Here is a 16702-nt window from a genome sequence, read left to right as displayed (position 1 = left end):
GCTTTGGCTCATTGTCCTGCTGCATCACCCATCCTCTGCGGAGCTTCAGTTGGCGGACAGATGGTCGTACGTTTTCCTGCAAAATGTCTTGATAAACTGGAATTCATTTTCCCATCAATGACAACAATCCGTCCAGGCCCTGAGGCAGCAAAGCAGCCCCAAACCATGCTGCTCCCTCCGCCATGTTTTACAGTGGGGATGAGGTTTTGATGTTGGTGTGCTGTGCCTTTTTTTCTCCACACATAGTGTTGTGTGTTCTTCCCAAACAACTCAATCTTGGTTTCATCTGTCCACAGTATATTTTGCCAGTAGTGCTGTGGAACATCCAGGTGCTCTTTTGCAAACTTCAAACGTGCTGCAATATTCTTTTTGGACAGCAATGGCTTCCTCCGTGGTGTCCTCCCATGTACTCCATTCTTGTTTAATGTTTTCCTTATTGTAGATGTGTCAACAAAAATGTTAGCATGTGCCAGAGATTTCTGTAAGTCTTTAGCTGACACTCTGGGATTCTTCTTTACCTCGTGCAGCATTCTGCGCTGTGCTGTTGCAGTCATTTTTACAGGATGACCACACCTAGGGAGAGTAGCAGCAGTGCTAAACTTTCTCCATTTGTAGACAGTCTGTCTTACCGTGGACACATGAACATCAAGGCTTTTGGAGATACTTTTGTAACCCTTTCCAGCTTCATGCAAGTCAATAATTCTTGATCGTAGGTCTTCTGAGAGCTCTTTTCTGCGAGGCATGGTTCACATCAGACAGTGCTTCTTGAAACCAGTAAACCCAAAACAGGTGTGTGTTTTTTAAGGGCAGGACAGCTGTCAGCAACACATCCAATATCATCAAGGTTGGCTCACTCCTGGCTCCAATTAGCTCTGGGAGAAGTCATTAAGCTAGGGCCTCACATACTTTTTCCTCCCTGCACTGTGAATGTTTACATGTTATGTGCAATTAAACCATGGCAACATCTAATGTTTGTGTAGTATTATGTTCGGCAGACTGTGTTCTTCTATTGTTGTGATTTAGATGACGTTCAGAGCCCATTTTATGCCCAATTCATGCAAAACTCCACGTAATCTCAAGGAGTTCACATACTTTTTCTTGCAACTGTATGTATATATATATATATATATATATATATATATATATTTTTTTTTTTTTTTACAACTACAACACCAGTCACATTGTAATTGAATGTTATGCTATTTTTTTTCCCATGAAAGTGAAGTTACCCTTTACCGATATTCTTATGAATCAAAAATGTCTATCCTGGAGATAAAATATCCAAGTAACATTTGATTTTGCCCCTATTCACACAAAATTAATATACGTGCAGTTTCACAGAACGGATAGCTAAATGTTTTTTTTAAATACACCCCTAAGTGTTTATAAGGGGATAAAGTGTTTTTTTATTAGTTTTTACTTACTGTATGACTATAATTTATGAATGCAGGGCAGGAACTGGTAGTTTAGACCAGCAGATTACACAGGGACTGCGGCTCTTCCTATGTGACTATCAGAGCTCTAGATACAGAGGCATGATCTTCCAGTGTAATCTGTAGGATTGAGCTATCAATTTGACAAATCAGTCCTACACAATGTAGGACATGGCTGAACAATGCAGAGGCAAGCGAGACCCCCCCCCCCCAACCACTAAAGGCAGGTGTCTCTCTTGACTTTGCCTCTGGCTGGCAGTGCTTTGAACACCCATTATCAGCTGCATCGGCTTGAGTGTCATAGTCCTCTTCTGGGAGTGTCTGTGCTGGCCCAGCTCCTCTGCCTTCCTTCAAGTTACTACATAACCTTTCACATAACTGCCCAGGAGGAGCAAAAGAGTGTCATTTGAGTGACAGCTCTGAATCTACTGGGACTGCTAACATCAAACCCAAGATGGCGGCACCCAGCCGCAGTCTCAGGGCTTTTGGATGTCTACACAGAGGAGACTTTTGGAGATTAAAAAAAATTGCATAAAATATGTTAAATACACATATAGCCTTCTGGGAAGATTTGCGTTGCAAATAATAGTTTGGAGACACGGTCTCTTTAAAGAACTGTAAGTGTAATTTATTATTTACTCGCCTGTTTAGCAAATATGTGAAATTATATTGTAAAAATGTTTTAAAGTACCTGGTGAGTTATTCCCAGATCCTTAATATATGTAAATGAGATTCCCTGACAACCCCAACAACCACAATAATTAGATGTAGGTGCTTAAATCTTACAGCATGTAAATGATTGCTGCTACCAAATCTCAGCTACTAGTACTGAGACCATATACTTTCTGTATGTAGAGCACCATCTAACGGCTGAGAAGGGGAAGAACAGCCAAGGTATATATAGTTTTGTATGACTATGGCCCTGTTCACACATATTGCAGTGACCTGGAAGAACGCAGGCCAATGGAAGAACACATAGAAAACAATTGTTTTCTATGTCTCCTGTTCACACCACAATGCTGGTGTCATGTGCATTGGGGTGCATTGCGTTAAAATGTTACATGTATGCATTTTAACACAATGCAGATATTTTAATTATAAACGCACATCAACACAATGCAAATCTATTAAGAAAAATAGAAGCTTTTTACTATTTTGACCCTTAAAAGAATCCAAAAAGATCATAAAAAAACTTGTGTCAATGCACATAAAAGTGCATGCCAATGGAAGGCAATGCACATCCATTTTTCATTTTAATGCATGTTTATATGTGAACAGGCCCTCACAGTTGCCAGCAATGCCCTGCAGAGAGGGAAGGGTAGCTCTAAGGAATAGTAGATTAATAAATAAATACTGCGGTCTACATGCATGTGAGAGACAGTACTAAGAGTATGGAACCAGTACCAAGAGCAGAGAGGCAGTACTGACAACAAAGAGCCAACACCAAGAGCAGAGAAGCAGAACCAAGTTCATGAAGCCGGTACCAGCAGCAAAGGAGCCAGTACCAAGAGCAAGGAATCAGCAGCAAGAACAAGGAGCCAGTACCAAGAGCATTCTGTCAGCAGCAAAAGCAAGGAACCAGCACCATGAGCATTGAGTCAGCACCAAACACATGGGGCCAGCACAAAGAGCATGGAACCAGCACTGAAAGCTTGCATCCTGCCCCAAGGTCATAAAGCCAGCACCAAGATCAGTCAATCAGAACCAAATGAAAGGAGCCAGTACCAAGAGCATGGAACCACCACCAAGAGCAGAGAGGCAGTACTGACAACAAATAGCCAACACCAAGAGCAGAGAAGCAGAACCAAGTTCCTGAAGCCAGCACCAGCAGCAAAGGAACCAGTACCAAGAACATTCTGGGAAGCATAACCAAGTTCATGAAGCCAGCACCAGGACCAAACAGCCAGTACTTAGAGCATGGAACCGGCACTGAGAACTAGGAACCAGTACCAAGAGCATGGAACCAACACTGAGAACAATCATTCCAGTACCAAGAGAATGGAATCAGCACTGAGAACAAGGAGCCAGTACCAAAAGCATAGAACCAGCACTGAGAACAAGGAGCCAGTACCAAGACCATACAACCAACACTGAGAACAAGGAGCCAGTTCCAAGAGCATGGAACCAGCACCAGGAGCAAGAAGCCAGTACTAACAGCATGGAACCAGCACTGAGAGCAAAGAGCCAGTAACAAAAGCATGGAGCCAGCACTGAGAGAAAGGAGACAGTACCAAGATCATGGAACCAGCACTCAAAACAAATAGCCAGTACCAAGAGCATGGAACCAGCACCAGGAGCAATGAGCCAGTACTAAGAGCATGGAATTGACACTGAGAGCAAGGATCCACTACCAAGAACATGTAACCAGCACTGAGATCAAGGAGCCAGTACCAAGAGCATGGGACCAACACTGAGAACAAGGAACCAGTACCAAGAGCATGGAACCAACACTGAGAACAAGGAGCCAGTACCAAGAGCACGGAACCAGCACTGAGAACAAGGAGCCAGTACCAAGAGCATGGAACCAGCACTGAGAACAAGGAACCAGTACCAAGAGCATTGAACCCCACTGAGAGCAAGAAGCCAGAACCAAGAGCATGGAACCAGCACTGAAAACAAACAGCCAGTACTTAGAGCATGGAAACAGCACCAGGAGCAAGGAGCCAGTACTAAGAGCATGGAATCAGCACTGAGAGCAAGGGGTCAGTACCAAGAGCATGGAACCAGGACTGAGAACAATCATCCAGTACCAAGAGCATGCAACCAGCACTGAGAACAAACAGCCAGTACCAAGAGCATGGAACCAACACTGAGAGCAAGGAGCCAGTACCAAGAACATGGAACCATCACTGAGAACAAGGAGCCAGTACTAAGAGCATGGGATCAGCACTGAGAGCAATGGGCCAGTGCCAAGCGCATGGAACCAGGACTGAGAACAAGGAGCCAGTACCAAGAGCATGCATCCAGCACTGAGAACAAACAGCCAGTACCAAGAGCATGGAACCAACACTGAGAGCAAGGAGCCAGTACCAAGAGCATGGGACCAACACTGACAGCAAGGAGCCTGTACCAAGAGCATAGGACCAACACTGAGAGCTAGGAGCCAGTACCAAGAGCATGGGACCAGCACTGAGAGCAAGGAACTAGCACCAAGAGCAAGAAGCCAGCAACAAGAGCATTGAGCCCACATTGAAAGCAAAGACAAAGTTGCCAGCACCAAGAGCATTAAACCCACAATGAGAACATGGAACCAGCACCAAGGCAAAATTTAGGTATCCCCTACAATGTCCTTCAGTTTAATGCACCAAGACTATCATTTTGGGATAGACACTTATAAAGGATAATTACCAGCCAAGTGCTCATCTGCATACTCCTTGTGGGTTAGTGTTTCTCTTCCTTGTCAGCCTGACAGCCAGGCAACTAGCATTTTCAGAATGGGAAATCAGCTTTTATTATCCTGTGTTTTATTTGTGTTATTTTCTATTATGATTACATTATTAGGGACTGAGTTTTGTTGCTTTTGTTATTTTTGAAAAGATCAGTTTGTTTCTGTTACTCTTCTCATATGATAAAAAAGGAAACAATTTATATAAACCCTTATGATTCGGCGAGGTCAGAATATTACATGAAGTTCAAGTTGCTGTCCGTGGTTTTAGCATGCGGGTCCATTTGCTAGGTTTTGCTTTCCTGAAGCCTAAATTGCTCTTAATAACATGCTCTGGTGGCAGTGCATTAGTCCTGACAGATTAGGATGGGTTTAAGAGCGGTCTTACCCACCTTAATAACCCATCGCCATTAGGGCAAAAAAATAGCTCGATGTTAGAAAAACACCGGGAAAATGGTCAGCTGTGCTGTGATTTGACAGGTATATCAAGGCCCACATTAAAAGAATAGTCTTTATGCACTTAGGTGGTGTACATAGCTCATCTGACAGCTCTCAACAACCTCATCATGCAGCACCAGAGTTTTACTGGGAGGCAGCGCCACTTAGTGGAAAAATTAGGGTAGTACATGCCACAAAACCAACGCTTTTGTTTTGTAGGTCACATTCCTGATTTTAAGGGGAGAAAAAGTAAAATATGAAAAAAGCTCATAAAGGTATTCATTAAAGCTCTGTTCAGACCAGGGGCGGACTGACCATTTGGAAACTCGGGCACTGCTCGAGGGCCCGGGGTCAGTAGGGGGCCCCATGAGATGCCCCTAGTACCTTTTTCATTGGCTTTTTTGAGTTTGGGCAAGGACACAGGGGCCCCATGATCCCCTATTGCCCGGGGGCCCCATGAGTTGTCAGTATGCCCCTGGTTCAGACTGTACTATGAGTACCTACAATCCTTCTCTTATATTAAAGTGGAACTCTCTGCGGAAAAAAAGAATGCACCCTTTAGTTATATTTAAATTAAAGTATATCCCGACCACGGCACCACCTGCCTGGAGTTTGCATGTTCTCCCTGTGCCTGCATAGGTTTCCTCCGGGTATTCCGGCTTCCTCCCACACTCCAAAGACATGCTGGTAAGTTAATTGGCTCCTGTCTAAATTGGCCCTAGTATGTGTGTGTATGAATGTGAGTTAGGGACCTTAGATTGTACGCCTCTTGAGGTTTAGGGACTGATGTGAATGTACAATATATATGTAAAGCGCTGCATAAATTGACGGCACTAAGTACCTGAAATAAATAAATAATCTAAGTCCCCTTTAAGGCTCGGTTCACATCTGTGCGGGTGGTGCTGCTGTGGATCCGCACAAAAATCCGTGCAGCCGCACCACCCACACAGAAGAATGCAGACCCACAGGTGGGTGCCATTAATTCTAATGGCACGCCGCCCACACTGGGAATCGCAACTGCACTGGGGACCGAGGTTCCAAAAAAGTGCAGGGACTTCGTCCCTGAGTGTCCCGGGGCACGGGAGTCCATTCAAATTAATGGGCTCTTGTGCCTGCGCAAAACACGGCCTGCACGGCTGCATATATGTGAATCAGTGCTTACACGGGTCAGACCCGTCAGCGCATCTGCTTGCTCAACAGGGGATCTGTCTACTGATCTGTGCTGAGCAAGCGGATGACAGGTCCATGTCCGCTCCGCCCAGGGGCGGACTGACCATTTGGAAGCTCGGGCACAGTAGGGGGCCCCGTGAGATGCCCCTGGTACCTTTTTCATAGGCTTTTTTGAGTTTGGGCAAGGACACAGGGGCCCCATGATCCCCTATTGAGGGCCTGGGGTCAGTAGGGGGCCCCATGAGATGCCCCTGGTACCTTTTTCATAGGCTTTTTTGAGTTTGGGCAAGGACACAGGGGCCCCATGATCCCCTTTTGCCCGGGGGCCCCATGAGTTGTCAGTCCGCCCCTGGCTCTGCCTATACAGAGCAGGCAGTTGGATGGAAACGGACCGTGAGTTCCTTTCCATCCAACTGCCATGCAATCCGATGGATGGAAGGGGAACTGATCCCCATCTGTCTCCTTTTGGTGGATCAGATTGGATGTCAGCGGGTGTAAATGGGCACAACAGCACACTGGTCTTCCCAGTGAATAGCTATGAGGGGGGGGTGTCAAGACAAGTGTGATCATTAGGGCAGAGCAGGCTGAGTTCCCAGTATAGTTAGAGAACTGACCACACTGTGCTCTCATGCGTACTGTGGTCTGTTTTAATAGGAAAGCAGAGGGACTGAAGGAACACCAGGGATTTCACACAAAGGAAGAAATACAAAGAGAACCGGATACTTTTTCCTACAAGTACATGGTGCAGCAGGCACACATCAGGGAAATGAAATGTTGGGTTTTCATATCCTTTAATAATGGCAGTGAGAGGCAATCTTATTTACCGCTCGAAGCCTGATTGGAATACTCCCAGTCTGTTGCTAGGATGTTGCTAAGTGAGGCCTAGATGTTATTGCTCACCTCCACCATCACAGGGGTGAGTTTCCAAATACTGAGGTCAGAGCTACTGTGTTAGGGAAGAGAAAGATCATGTTAGGGGGTTTGAATCAGAGAAGAAGCTCACCAATGTGAGATGAACAATAATGACTAGACCTCACTTAGCAATGTCCTAGCAACGTTCTGTGAGTATTTCATTCAGGCACTAACCCCTTAAGCCTTCCCTGGTTGCTCCTACCTCAATTCCCCCACCTCTATCAAATGATTATTATATTATTATTATACAGTATTTATAAAGCGCCAATAGTTCGCTCAGCGCTGTACATTACAATGGGGGACAGAACATGTGACAGAACAATACCAATACAATGCAAAACATGAGGGGATCGAGGGCCCTGCTCTTTCGAGCTTACAATCTAGGATAATAATGATAATAACATTTAATTAAATAAACCGTTCCACTTTCAATACATACCTTATTTTAGACCCAACAGGCTCACAGTGCTTCTCTATGCAATGCAGACAGAACATGGCTGGTGGAAGGGGCTGGCAGGGTGCTGTCCATATCACCGCACCCTGCTTCTCAAGAGCCCTCAGCCCTGATGCAAGTGGTGGGAGGGGTTATACAAATACCAAAATGCCTTGATGGGCGGAAGTCAGTCTGGAGAAATGGGCGTTCCTAGGAAGGTCATATTTGCATACAGACTGTCCTAAGCAACGCCCGCATGTGATCCTGATCCTCCATAATTGAAAGAACTGAATGAAATCAAATGATTGAAGGGGTGGAAAGGGACAGTCAGGCTGGGGAAGGGGGGTGTCACCAGTTATTGTCCTGCTAGTCAGGGGTCTCCATACTACGGTCCTCCAGCTGTTGAAGTACTACAAGTCCCATCATGCCTCTGCCTGTGGGAATCATGCATGTAACTGTCAGCCTTGTAGTTCCTCATGGGACTTGTAGTTCCGCAACAGCTGGAGGGCCACCAGTTTGACACCTGTGAACCTGACCTACTAGATGATGCTAGATGGGTGTCCTCCAGCCAGGAAATGAGGCGGAGCTCTACCTGGCTTGCTGCAGCTTCTAATGCACACTGTGAGAAGCTCACAGTGTGCAGCGAAATCAGAGTAAGCCATTTCAGTCCAGGGGAAGATCCGGTACAACTGTGCGAGGCTGAAGGGAAGGCTGGAGCTGAGCATTCACAATGAAGCCATATAACATGCACTTCCAAGGCCGATGACTGGCTGTTTATACAGTATGAACGCAGCACTCCCTTTTTATGTCTGAAGTGTCTTTTTAATACTATATGGCAATGTTTATTTTCAGCGTATCGCAGTTTTCTGTTGATGCATGGGCCCCGGCTGTGCCAGTATAGCGTTTCTATTGTTTTGTCTTTTGTTTATTGCAGACATCCATCACACCATGATGAAGAGCTGTAGCAATAGTTCATCATGTCCAGGACTTGCTGCTTTCAGTAACGGGCACAATCCGATTTCGTATTCTTGCAGACATCGCTGCTGCAACGGCAGCCTGTGCAATAAGGGACACTTTGCAGGTAAGGCCGTCCACATGGAGTATGTTTATTAAAAAGAAAACTGTCACCAACCATGCTGTTCAAAACAAAGTCTACAACAGTCACTTTTGCCAACTACATCTGAGACCTAAAAGATCAAAGTGTTACTACACCCAGGACCCTGCATTCACTATATCTGGTCACCCCGGACCCTGCATTCATTATATCCTGTCTCCCCGGACCCTGCATTCACTATATCTGGTCTCCTTGGACCCTGCATTCACTATATCTGGTCTCCCAGGACCCTGCATTCACTATATCTGGTCTCCCTGGACCCTGCATTCACTATATCTGGTCTCCCTGGACCCTGCATTCACTATATCTGGTCTCCCTGGACCCTGTATTCGCTATATCTGGTCTCCCAGGACCCTGCATTCACTATATCTGGTCTCCCTGGACCCTGCATTCACTATATCTGGTCTCCCAGAACCCTGCATTCACTATATCCGGTCTCCCAGGACCCTGCATTCACTATATCCGGTCTCCCCGGACCCTGCATTCACTATATCTGGTCTCCCCGGACCCTGCATTCACTATATCTGATCTCCCACAGTACACACAACATGGAAATGCAATTATTTTAGTAAATATAAACTGCTAAATACCTTTTCTCATCAGCAGTATATAGCAGTCTTGTGACAACTCATGGGGCCTCTGGGCAATAGGAAATCATGGGGCCCCTGTGTCCTCACCCACACTCAAACCACACCCAAAAAAGCCTTTGAAAAGTATCAGGGGCATCTCATGGGGCCCCCCAACTGACCCTGGGTCCTTGGGCAGTGCCCGAGTGCCAGAATGGTCAGTCCACCCCTGCTTGTGACTTCTATCAGTGTCCAGCAGAGCACATGTTAAAGCTTGTAGGAGGAGTTTTCTTTCTGCTGTAGAAGGATGCAGAACCCCTGACCTCTGTCTGGACAGTGCTGATTGGCCCTGTGCTGATCACATGCACTCTCCCCCCCAAAAAAAAAAACCTCTCCAGCAATACACACCAAACTGAACATGTGCAGAGTGACTCCACATGATATGCCTTATCAGGAGATAAGAGGGGGAGCACTGGAAGAAGGGGAGGATCAGAGAAGTCAGGATCAAACATCCTTTTTTACACAATGCAGAGGATTAACCCCTTAGGTTCCACAGTGAGTATAACAAGCATGCTTTACTACATATACAGACTGATTTTACTGTTGTGGGTTTAGTAACACTTTAATCAAAAGAGGCCTTGAATACTTTAACTACCACTCCCAAGATACTTGTATGAATTGATGAGGTTAAAGATCATGAGGTTGATAAGCTGCAGCTTATTTTTATTTCTGTAAGAAATATAAATCATTAGTAATACCTCATCTGGAATATGCAGTTCAGTTTTGGGCACCAATTCACAAAAAGAACATTGGGGAACTGGAGAAAGTACAGAGAAGGGCAACTAAACTGATAAGAGGCATGGAGGAGCTCAGCTATGAGGAAAGATTAGAGGAACTGAATGTATTTTTTCTTGAGACGAGGAGATTAAGGGGGGATATGATCACCATGTATAATACATAAGGGGGATATGATCACCATGTATAATACATAAGGGGGGATATGATCTCTATGTACAATACATAAGGGGGATATGATCTCCATGTATAATACATAAGGGGGGATATGATCTCCATGTATAATACATAAGGGGGGATATGATCTCCATGTATAATACATAAGGGGGGATATGATCTCCATGTATAATACATAAAGGGGGATATGATCTCCATGTATAATACATAAGGGGGGATATGATCACCAAGTATAATACATAAGGGGGGATATGATCTCCATGTATAATACATAAGGGGGGATATGATCACCATGTACAATACATAAGGGGGATATGATCACCATGTATAATACATAAGGGGGGATATGATCACCATGTATAATACATAAGGGGGATATGATCTCCATGTGTAATACATAAGGGGGGATATGATCTCCATGTATAATACATAAGGGGGATATGATCTCCATGTGTAATACATAAGGGGGGATATGATCTCCATGTATAATACATAAGGGGGGATATGATCTCCATGTATAATACATAAGGGGGGGATATGATCACCATGTATAATACATAAGGGGGGATATGATCTCCATGTATAAATACATAAGGGGGATATGATCTCCATGTATAATACATAAGGGGGGATATGATCTCCATGTATAATACATAAGGGGGGATATGATCTCCATGTATAATACATAAGGGGGGATATGTTCTCCATGTATGAACACATCAGTGGTTCATATAGTGAACTCAGTGTAGAGCTATTCACCCTGAGGTCATCACAGAGGACAAGGGGGCACTCTTTACGTATGGAGGAAAAGAAATGTAATCTTCAAACACGGAAAGGTTTCTTCACAGCGAGAGCTGTGAAAATATGGAATAGACTCCCTCAAGAGTTGGTTCTGGCCAGCTCAGTGGATTGCTTTAAAAAAAAGTCCTGGATTCTTTCTTAGATACACAGAATATAACTGGATACTAACATTTACAGGTAAAGTTGATCCAGGGAATATCTGATTGCCTTTCGGGGAATCAGGAACAATTTTTTTGGATCATGCTTCCCTGTTATTTTTTGCCTTCCTCTGGATCAACTGTAGGTATTGGATTATAACTTTTTTTTTTGGGGGTTGAACTGGATGGACTTTCGTGTTTTTTTTTCAGCCAGACTATGTTACATACATAGTTACATACATAGTTAGTATGGCTGAAAAAAAGTCTATCTAGTTCAACCATAAAAATATAAAATAAAATAAAAATAACTAAGTAACTATGTAAAAGAGTGGATCAACAGCAGCTAAAGTGCTACAATATGTTACATTTCTTCTGAAAGCTGATAAACCTGGTTGCTGGGGAATTTGTCTATGTATTTGATATGAATTATCCCTCCTACATGCACCTTAAAAATGGTAGAAATTGAGTTGCTATAAGTTAATAAGCTGCAGCTTATTTTCCAAAAGAAAAGGGAAGATAAACAGCAGCTTGCTAATAACATAACGTTACATAGTTGGTAAAAATAACAGACTATTAGTCTATCCAATGATGTGCTATATTTCTTTTGAAAGCTGATCAAACAGATTGCTGAGGAATTTGTTTAAGTTGTTGGAATTATTATTATTATACAGTATTTATAAAGCGCCAATAGTTTGCTCAGCGCTGTACATTACAATGGGGGACAGAACAATAACAATACAATACAATGCAAAACATGAGGGGATTGAGGGCCCTGCTCTTTCGAGCTTACAATCTAGAAGGGAGGGGATGGTGGCACAGGAGGAGAAAGCTGTGGGGGATGGAGTGGTAGGAGGTGTGGAGGAGGTCGGCAAGTTAGTAGGGGGTGGGGTAGGCTTCCCTGAAGAGATGGGTTTTCAGGGTGCGCCTAAAGGAGAGGAGAGTAGGTGATAATCTGATGGGTTGGGGCAGGGAGTTCCAGAGGATGGGTGACACCCTGGAGAAGTCCTGGAGGAGGAGACCAGGGAACTAGAGAGAAGGAGGTTTTGTGAGGAGCGGAGTGTGCGTGTTGGGCGGTACTTGGATATTAGGTCGGAGATGTAGTTCGGGGCAGTATGGTGGATGGCTTTGTACGTCAGTGTTAGGATTTTGAATTTGATCCGTTGCGCAATCGGAAGCCAATGGAGGGATTGGCAGAGGGGGGTGGCGGAAACGGAGCGGTTGGAAAGGTGAATGAGGCTGGCAGCCGTATTCAGGATGGACTGAAGCGGGGATAGCCAGCGGCGAGGCAGGCCAGTGAGGAGGGAGTTGCAGTAGTCGAGTCGTGATATGATGAGGGAGTGGATGAGCTGTTTAGTGGTTTCTGGGGTTAGGAACGTGCGGATTTTAGCAATGTTGCGGAGGTGGAGTCTGCACGAGTTTGTTAAAGATTGGACTTGGGGCTGGAAGGATAGGTTGGAGTCCAGAATGACAACAAGTACTCTGGCCAGGGGGAATGACATCAATGTGAACCTGGACTAAGGCCACATGCACACTGTAATCTCTATATGACACCTTCTCTCCTGCAGGAGTTTAGTAGCAGAAAAACATAGTAAAAAGCCACGTTTCAGCACGTGTATTCGCGCTGGTGTGTCTGATGGCAATGCATTATATTGGCCATAATGTTAATTTATTCTGGCCCGATCATAATGTATTAACAGGTGAACACACATAAATGCGCCTAGCATTAATACACATTAATGCTATTTATGCGCATTTAGGCGCTTTTGAGCTTTTGTTTATGCTCAAAGGCTCCTCTTCTGAACGAGACTTTGGTGAGATTTTTTTACCTCTAAACATCCCTGTCTTTACACTCCTGTAAATGCCTGTAGTGTGTATGGACACATGCTAATATGAAAGGCATTTAGAGGCAAAGAAAAAAAAAGCTAAAACGCCTAAAAAAGCAGTGTTTTTGAGCTCATTTATGCATGAGGCCTTACAATGCATTGTCCTGCACTGTGTCTATGTGTGGAGGCGGCTATCTTGGTAGAGGCAGAGCTTTGCTTGTTTTTTATGAGAACTGCCTCCCGATGACTGGTGATCTGGCAGGTTAATAACGAAGAAGCAGCAGCAGGAGAGTTGTAGGAATCATATCCACTGAATCAATGAAGCAGGAACAGGGAGATCCTTGCACTGCTGGTCCTCAGGTACAGCTTCCTCTCCAGCAAGTAGAACAGTGAGCAGCACAGTATTGACATCACCAGATCTCACTCCAAATCTCATGAAATTAGCATTCAGAGGCAGCAGTGCTTTAGATGATCTCACACTGTAGATATACCTCTATAAAGTGAAAGGCACAAGGCTGCCTAGGCATAGTAAAACAACTGTTTTTTTCAAGGTGAAATGAAGGCAAAAGGTATATTTTTTAGAGAAGTTCTTAGGCACAATTAACATTTCTAGATGTCCCCTATACGATAGCAAATTTTTATTTCCGCCCTTCAGGTTCACTTTAAAGTTCAGTGATTCATATACAGTATATAATAATAGAACAAGTGTGTGATTGTCTTCTCAGTTGAAGATGCCGGAGAGGAGAATGGTTTGGAGTGTTACAGCCGATCGTCTCCAGAAGATGCCAGTACTATGCGGTGTAGGGGGCAGATGACGCAGTGTGTGGACCTGATGGGTAAGAAGTAACAAGACCAGGGATGTGAGCAGTGGTGTATTTTGGTTTTGTGCTGCCCAAGACTATAATTGCGCCCCACTCCTTCCTGTTTAGGATCCACCCCTTCATCTGTTAACTCCAGCCCTTCAACAACCCCTCCCCTTGCATCAGGATCCCCAAAGTTCCCCTCCTTAAATCAGGGTCTCCAGAGTCCCCCCTTAACATTAGGGTCCAAAAAGCCCCCCCAATAAATCAGGATTCCCCTTTAGATCATGGTCTCCAGAGTCCCCCCACCTTATGTGCATCAGGGTCCCCATAGCCCATCCCCTTGTATCAGGGTCCCCCAGAGCCCCCTCTTTAAATTAGGTTTCCCAGAGTCTTCCCGTCTTACATCAGGATCCCAAAAATCCCCCCCAATACATCAGGGTCAGTCCTTTACATCATGGTCTCCAGAGTCCCCCCACCTTACATCAGGATCATCATAGACCCTTCCTTTACATCATGGTCCCCCAGAGCCCCCCTCCTTAAATCCTGGTCCCCATAGTCCCTACCACTTACATCAGGGTCCCAAGAGCCCCCCTTCAATACATCAGGGTCCACCTTTACATCATGGTCTCCAGAGTCCCTCCACCCATAGACCCTCCCCATACATCAAGGTCCCCCAGAGACCCTGATCCCCTTCCTTAAATAAGGGTCCCCATAGTCCCTTCCCTTACATCAGGGTCCCAAAAGTCCCCCCAATACATCAGGGTCCCCCTATACATCATGGTCTTTAGAGTCCCCCACCTTACATCAGGGTCCCTAGAGCCCATTCTCTTTAATTTGGGTCCCCAAAGTTACCCCTGCCCTTACATTAGGATCCTCCTAACCCCCCTTATCTCAGGGTCCATTCCATCTCATTCCTCCAGGCAGCTACACGAGCTGGAAGAAGGAAGTCCTGTCCTTGCAGCACTCCTCCTCCTCCTCTGAATGGGGCGGGGGAAAGCACCTGATTGGTTGTTAGGACTGCCAATGTCCTAGCAACCAATCACATGCTTTCCCCGTCCCCACTAGTGCTGACAATGACAACACAGGGCAGCGGAGCGGTGGTGGATGTCATCCGTCTCCGATGCACAGCCTGCTTGTTGGTAAGGCTGAGCCACGTGGCTCCAGGCAGGGTGCTCTGGATGGGGGTTAAGACCTCCCAAGCCCCCCTTATCTATTCCCTGCAACCGAATACAGTCAAACCGCCCCCCTGCCTGAGCATACACGAGCCCGCCCTCGCCCGAACACAGCTCGCCCTCCCCTGCCCAAGCACACACGAGCCAACCCGAGCACACACGAGCCAGCCCCCCCTGCCTGAACACAGCTGAGCCCACCCCCCCGCCTGAGCACAGCCCTTAGTAGACGGCACTGGTCCCTTCTGGCTGGGGGAGATGCCGCCCCCTGAAAAATGCCACCCAAGGCAGGTGCCTTATTTTCCTCGCGGCACGTACGCCCCTGGCTGTGAGTTGATTACTCTGAGGTTTTGAGTGTGCCCACCTGCCTTTGTGAGTTCCTTCTCATTCCGCTGATGCTGAATATTGTCATTGATTTTAAACAAACCAGTATGCATGTGCATATTAAGTGAGCTTAGCCATGAAGTTAGTGAAAGTCTAGTCCAAGTAGCACAGCGAAACTAAATCAGAGAGGGGCACAGAAAAGGCTTTGCTGGCTATTTTAATAACAGGTATGTTTAAAATTTAAAGTCCAGCTTTGCTGCGCCCCCCTTCCACAATCACCTCCTTCCTTTCCTCCTCCCAGGAGGTAGTTTATGCTTTTATTCTATTGCTTACTTTTTCAGGCTGATGACCCCAGAAGAAGAGGATTGGGGCTGCTCTGTGCAAAACCATTGCACAGAGCAGGTATGCATAACATGTTTGTTATTTTCATAAATAAATAAAAAAAAATTAAGCTTCACTGTTGCTTTAAATGATTCTAAGGCCCCTTGGCAGGTATTAGAAAAAGATTCCCAGAGTTGGGCTTCAATATAGATAGGCTCATTTAAGTCCCATGTAAGGCTGTTTTTTTTACTTTTATACTCTGCTGATGGTCAGTTAATGATACTTTTTTTTTTATCAGGCACATCAAGTCACGGTGTACCAGTTATGAGTGGATGTGCCACTGAGGCCTTCTGCCAAGGTCTCTACCCAATATTTCCCTTACAAGGATGGACAAGAACTCTGTGCTGCACCGGGTCACTCTGTAATCATGGCAATAGCATCTCTACCCATGATGTGAAACATTAAAACCACAACATACTCTGCTTATTGAGTATCAATAAAAATACCAAAACAGGGCTGATTTAACTTACAAGTGGGCCCAGGCCAATGGATCCCACCTGCGAGCCCCCAAGGCCTTTCACCAGCAAGCATTGGATTGCATGCACAATAATATAAGCTTGTATTAAGCTTCCTCAAAACTTGAGGCCAGAATGAATAAAGAAATCATTTTATATTCACAGAACCAAACTGAAGTGTGATGATTATTGCATTAGCATACAATTCTGTGAAAGCTCAAAAATCTTCAAAGCAGGTAAAGCTTGCATTTCCCATGCACATTAATAAGCTGCTAACATAAAAAAGATGATAAGTGGTCTAGTAATAGAATTTCCAAATGTGTAGTGCTGTCATGGAAAGCTTCCCCAGTGTAGTGTGATCAAACACAAATATTACTTCCACAATA

At 45.1% G+C, this 16702-nt stretch overlaps 1 protein-coding gene across 1 annotated transcript in view; it reads left to right on the top strand.

Moving 5' to 3' along the window:
• Positions 1-16488, top strand: part of PLAUR (plasminogen activator, urokinase receptor) — a 36054-nt gene extending 19566 nt beyond the window's left edge. The window contains exons 5-7 of the mRNA XM_089688872.1: positions 8706-8852; positions 13910-14020; positions 16100-16488. Coding sequence (XP_089544998.1) covers positions 8706-8852; positions 13910-14020; positions 16100-16266 — 425 coding nt within the window. The 3' untranslated portion in view covers positions 16267-16488. The remainder of the gene's footprint in view (positions 1-8705; positions 8853-13909; positions 14021-16099) is intronic.
• The last annotated feature ends 214 nt before the right edge of the window (positions 16489-16702 follow it).

Source organism: Staurois parvus, unplaced genomic scaffold (assembly GCF_062004578.1).
Source record: "Staurois parvus isolate SC_StPar_1 unplaced genomic scaffold, SC_StPar_1.0 ptg000457l, whole genome shotgun sequence".
NCBI lineage: Eukaryota > Metazoa > Chordata > Amphibia > Anura > Ranidae > Staurois > Staurois parvus.
Note: the sequence above shows the minus strand (reverse complement) of the source record. Positions and strands in the feature narration are given on the sequence as shown.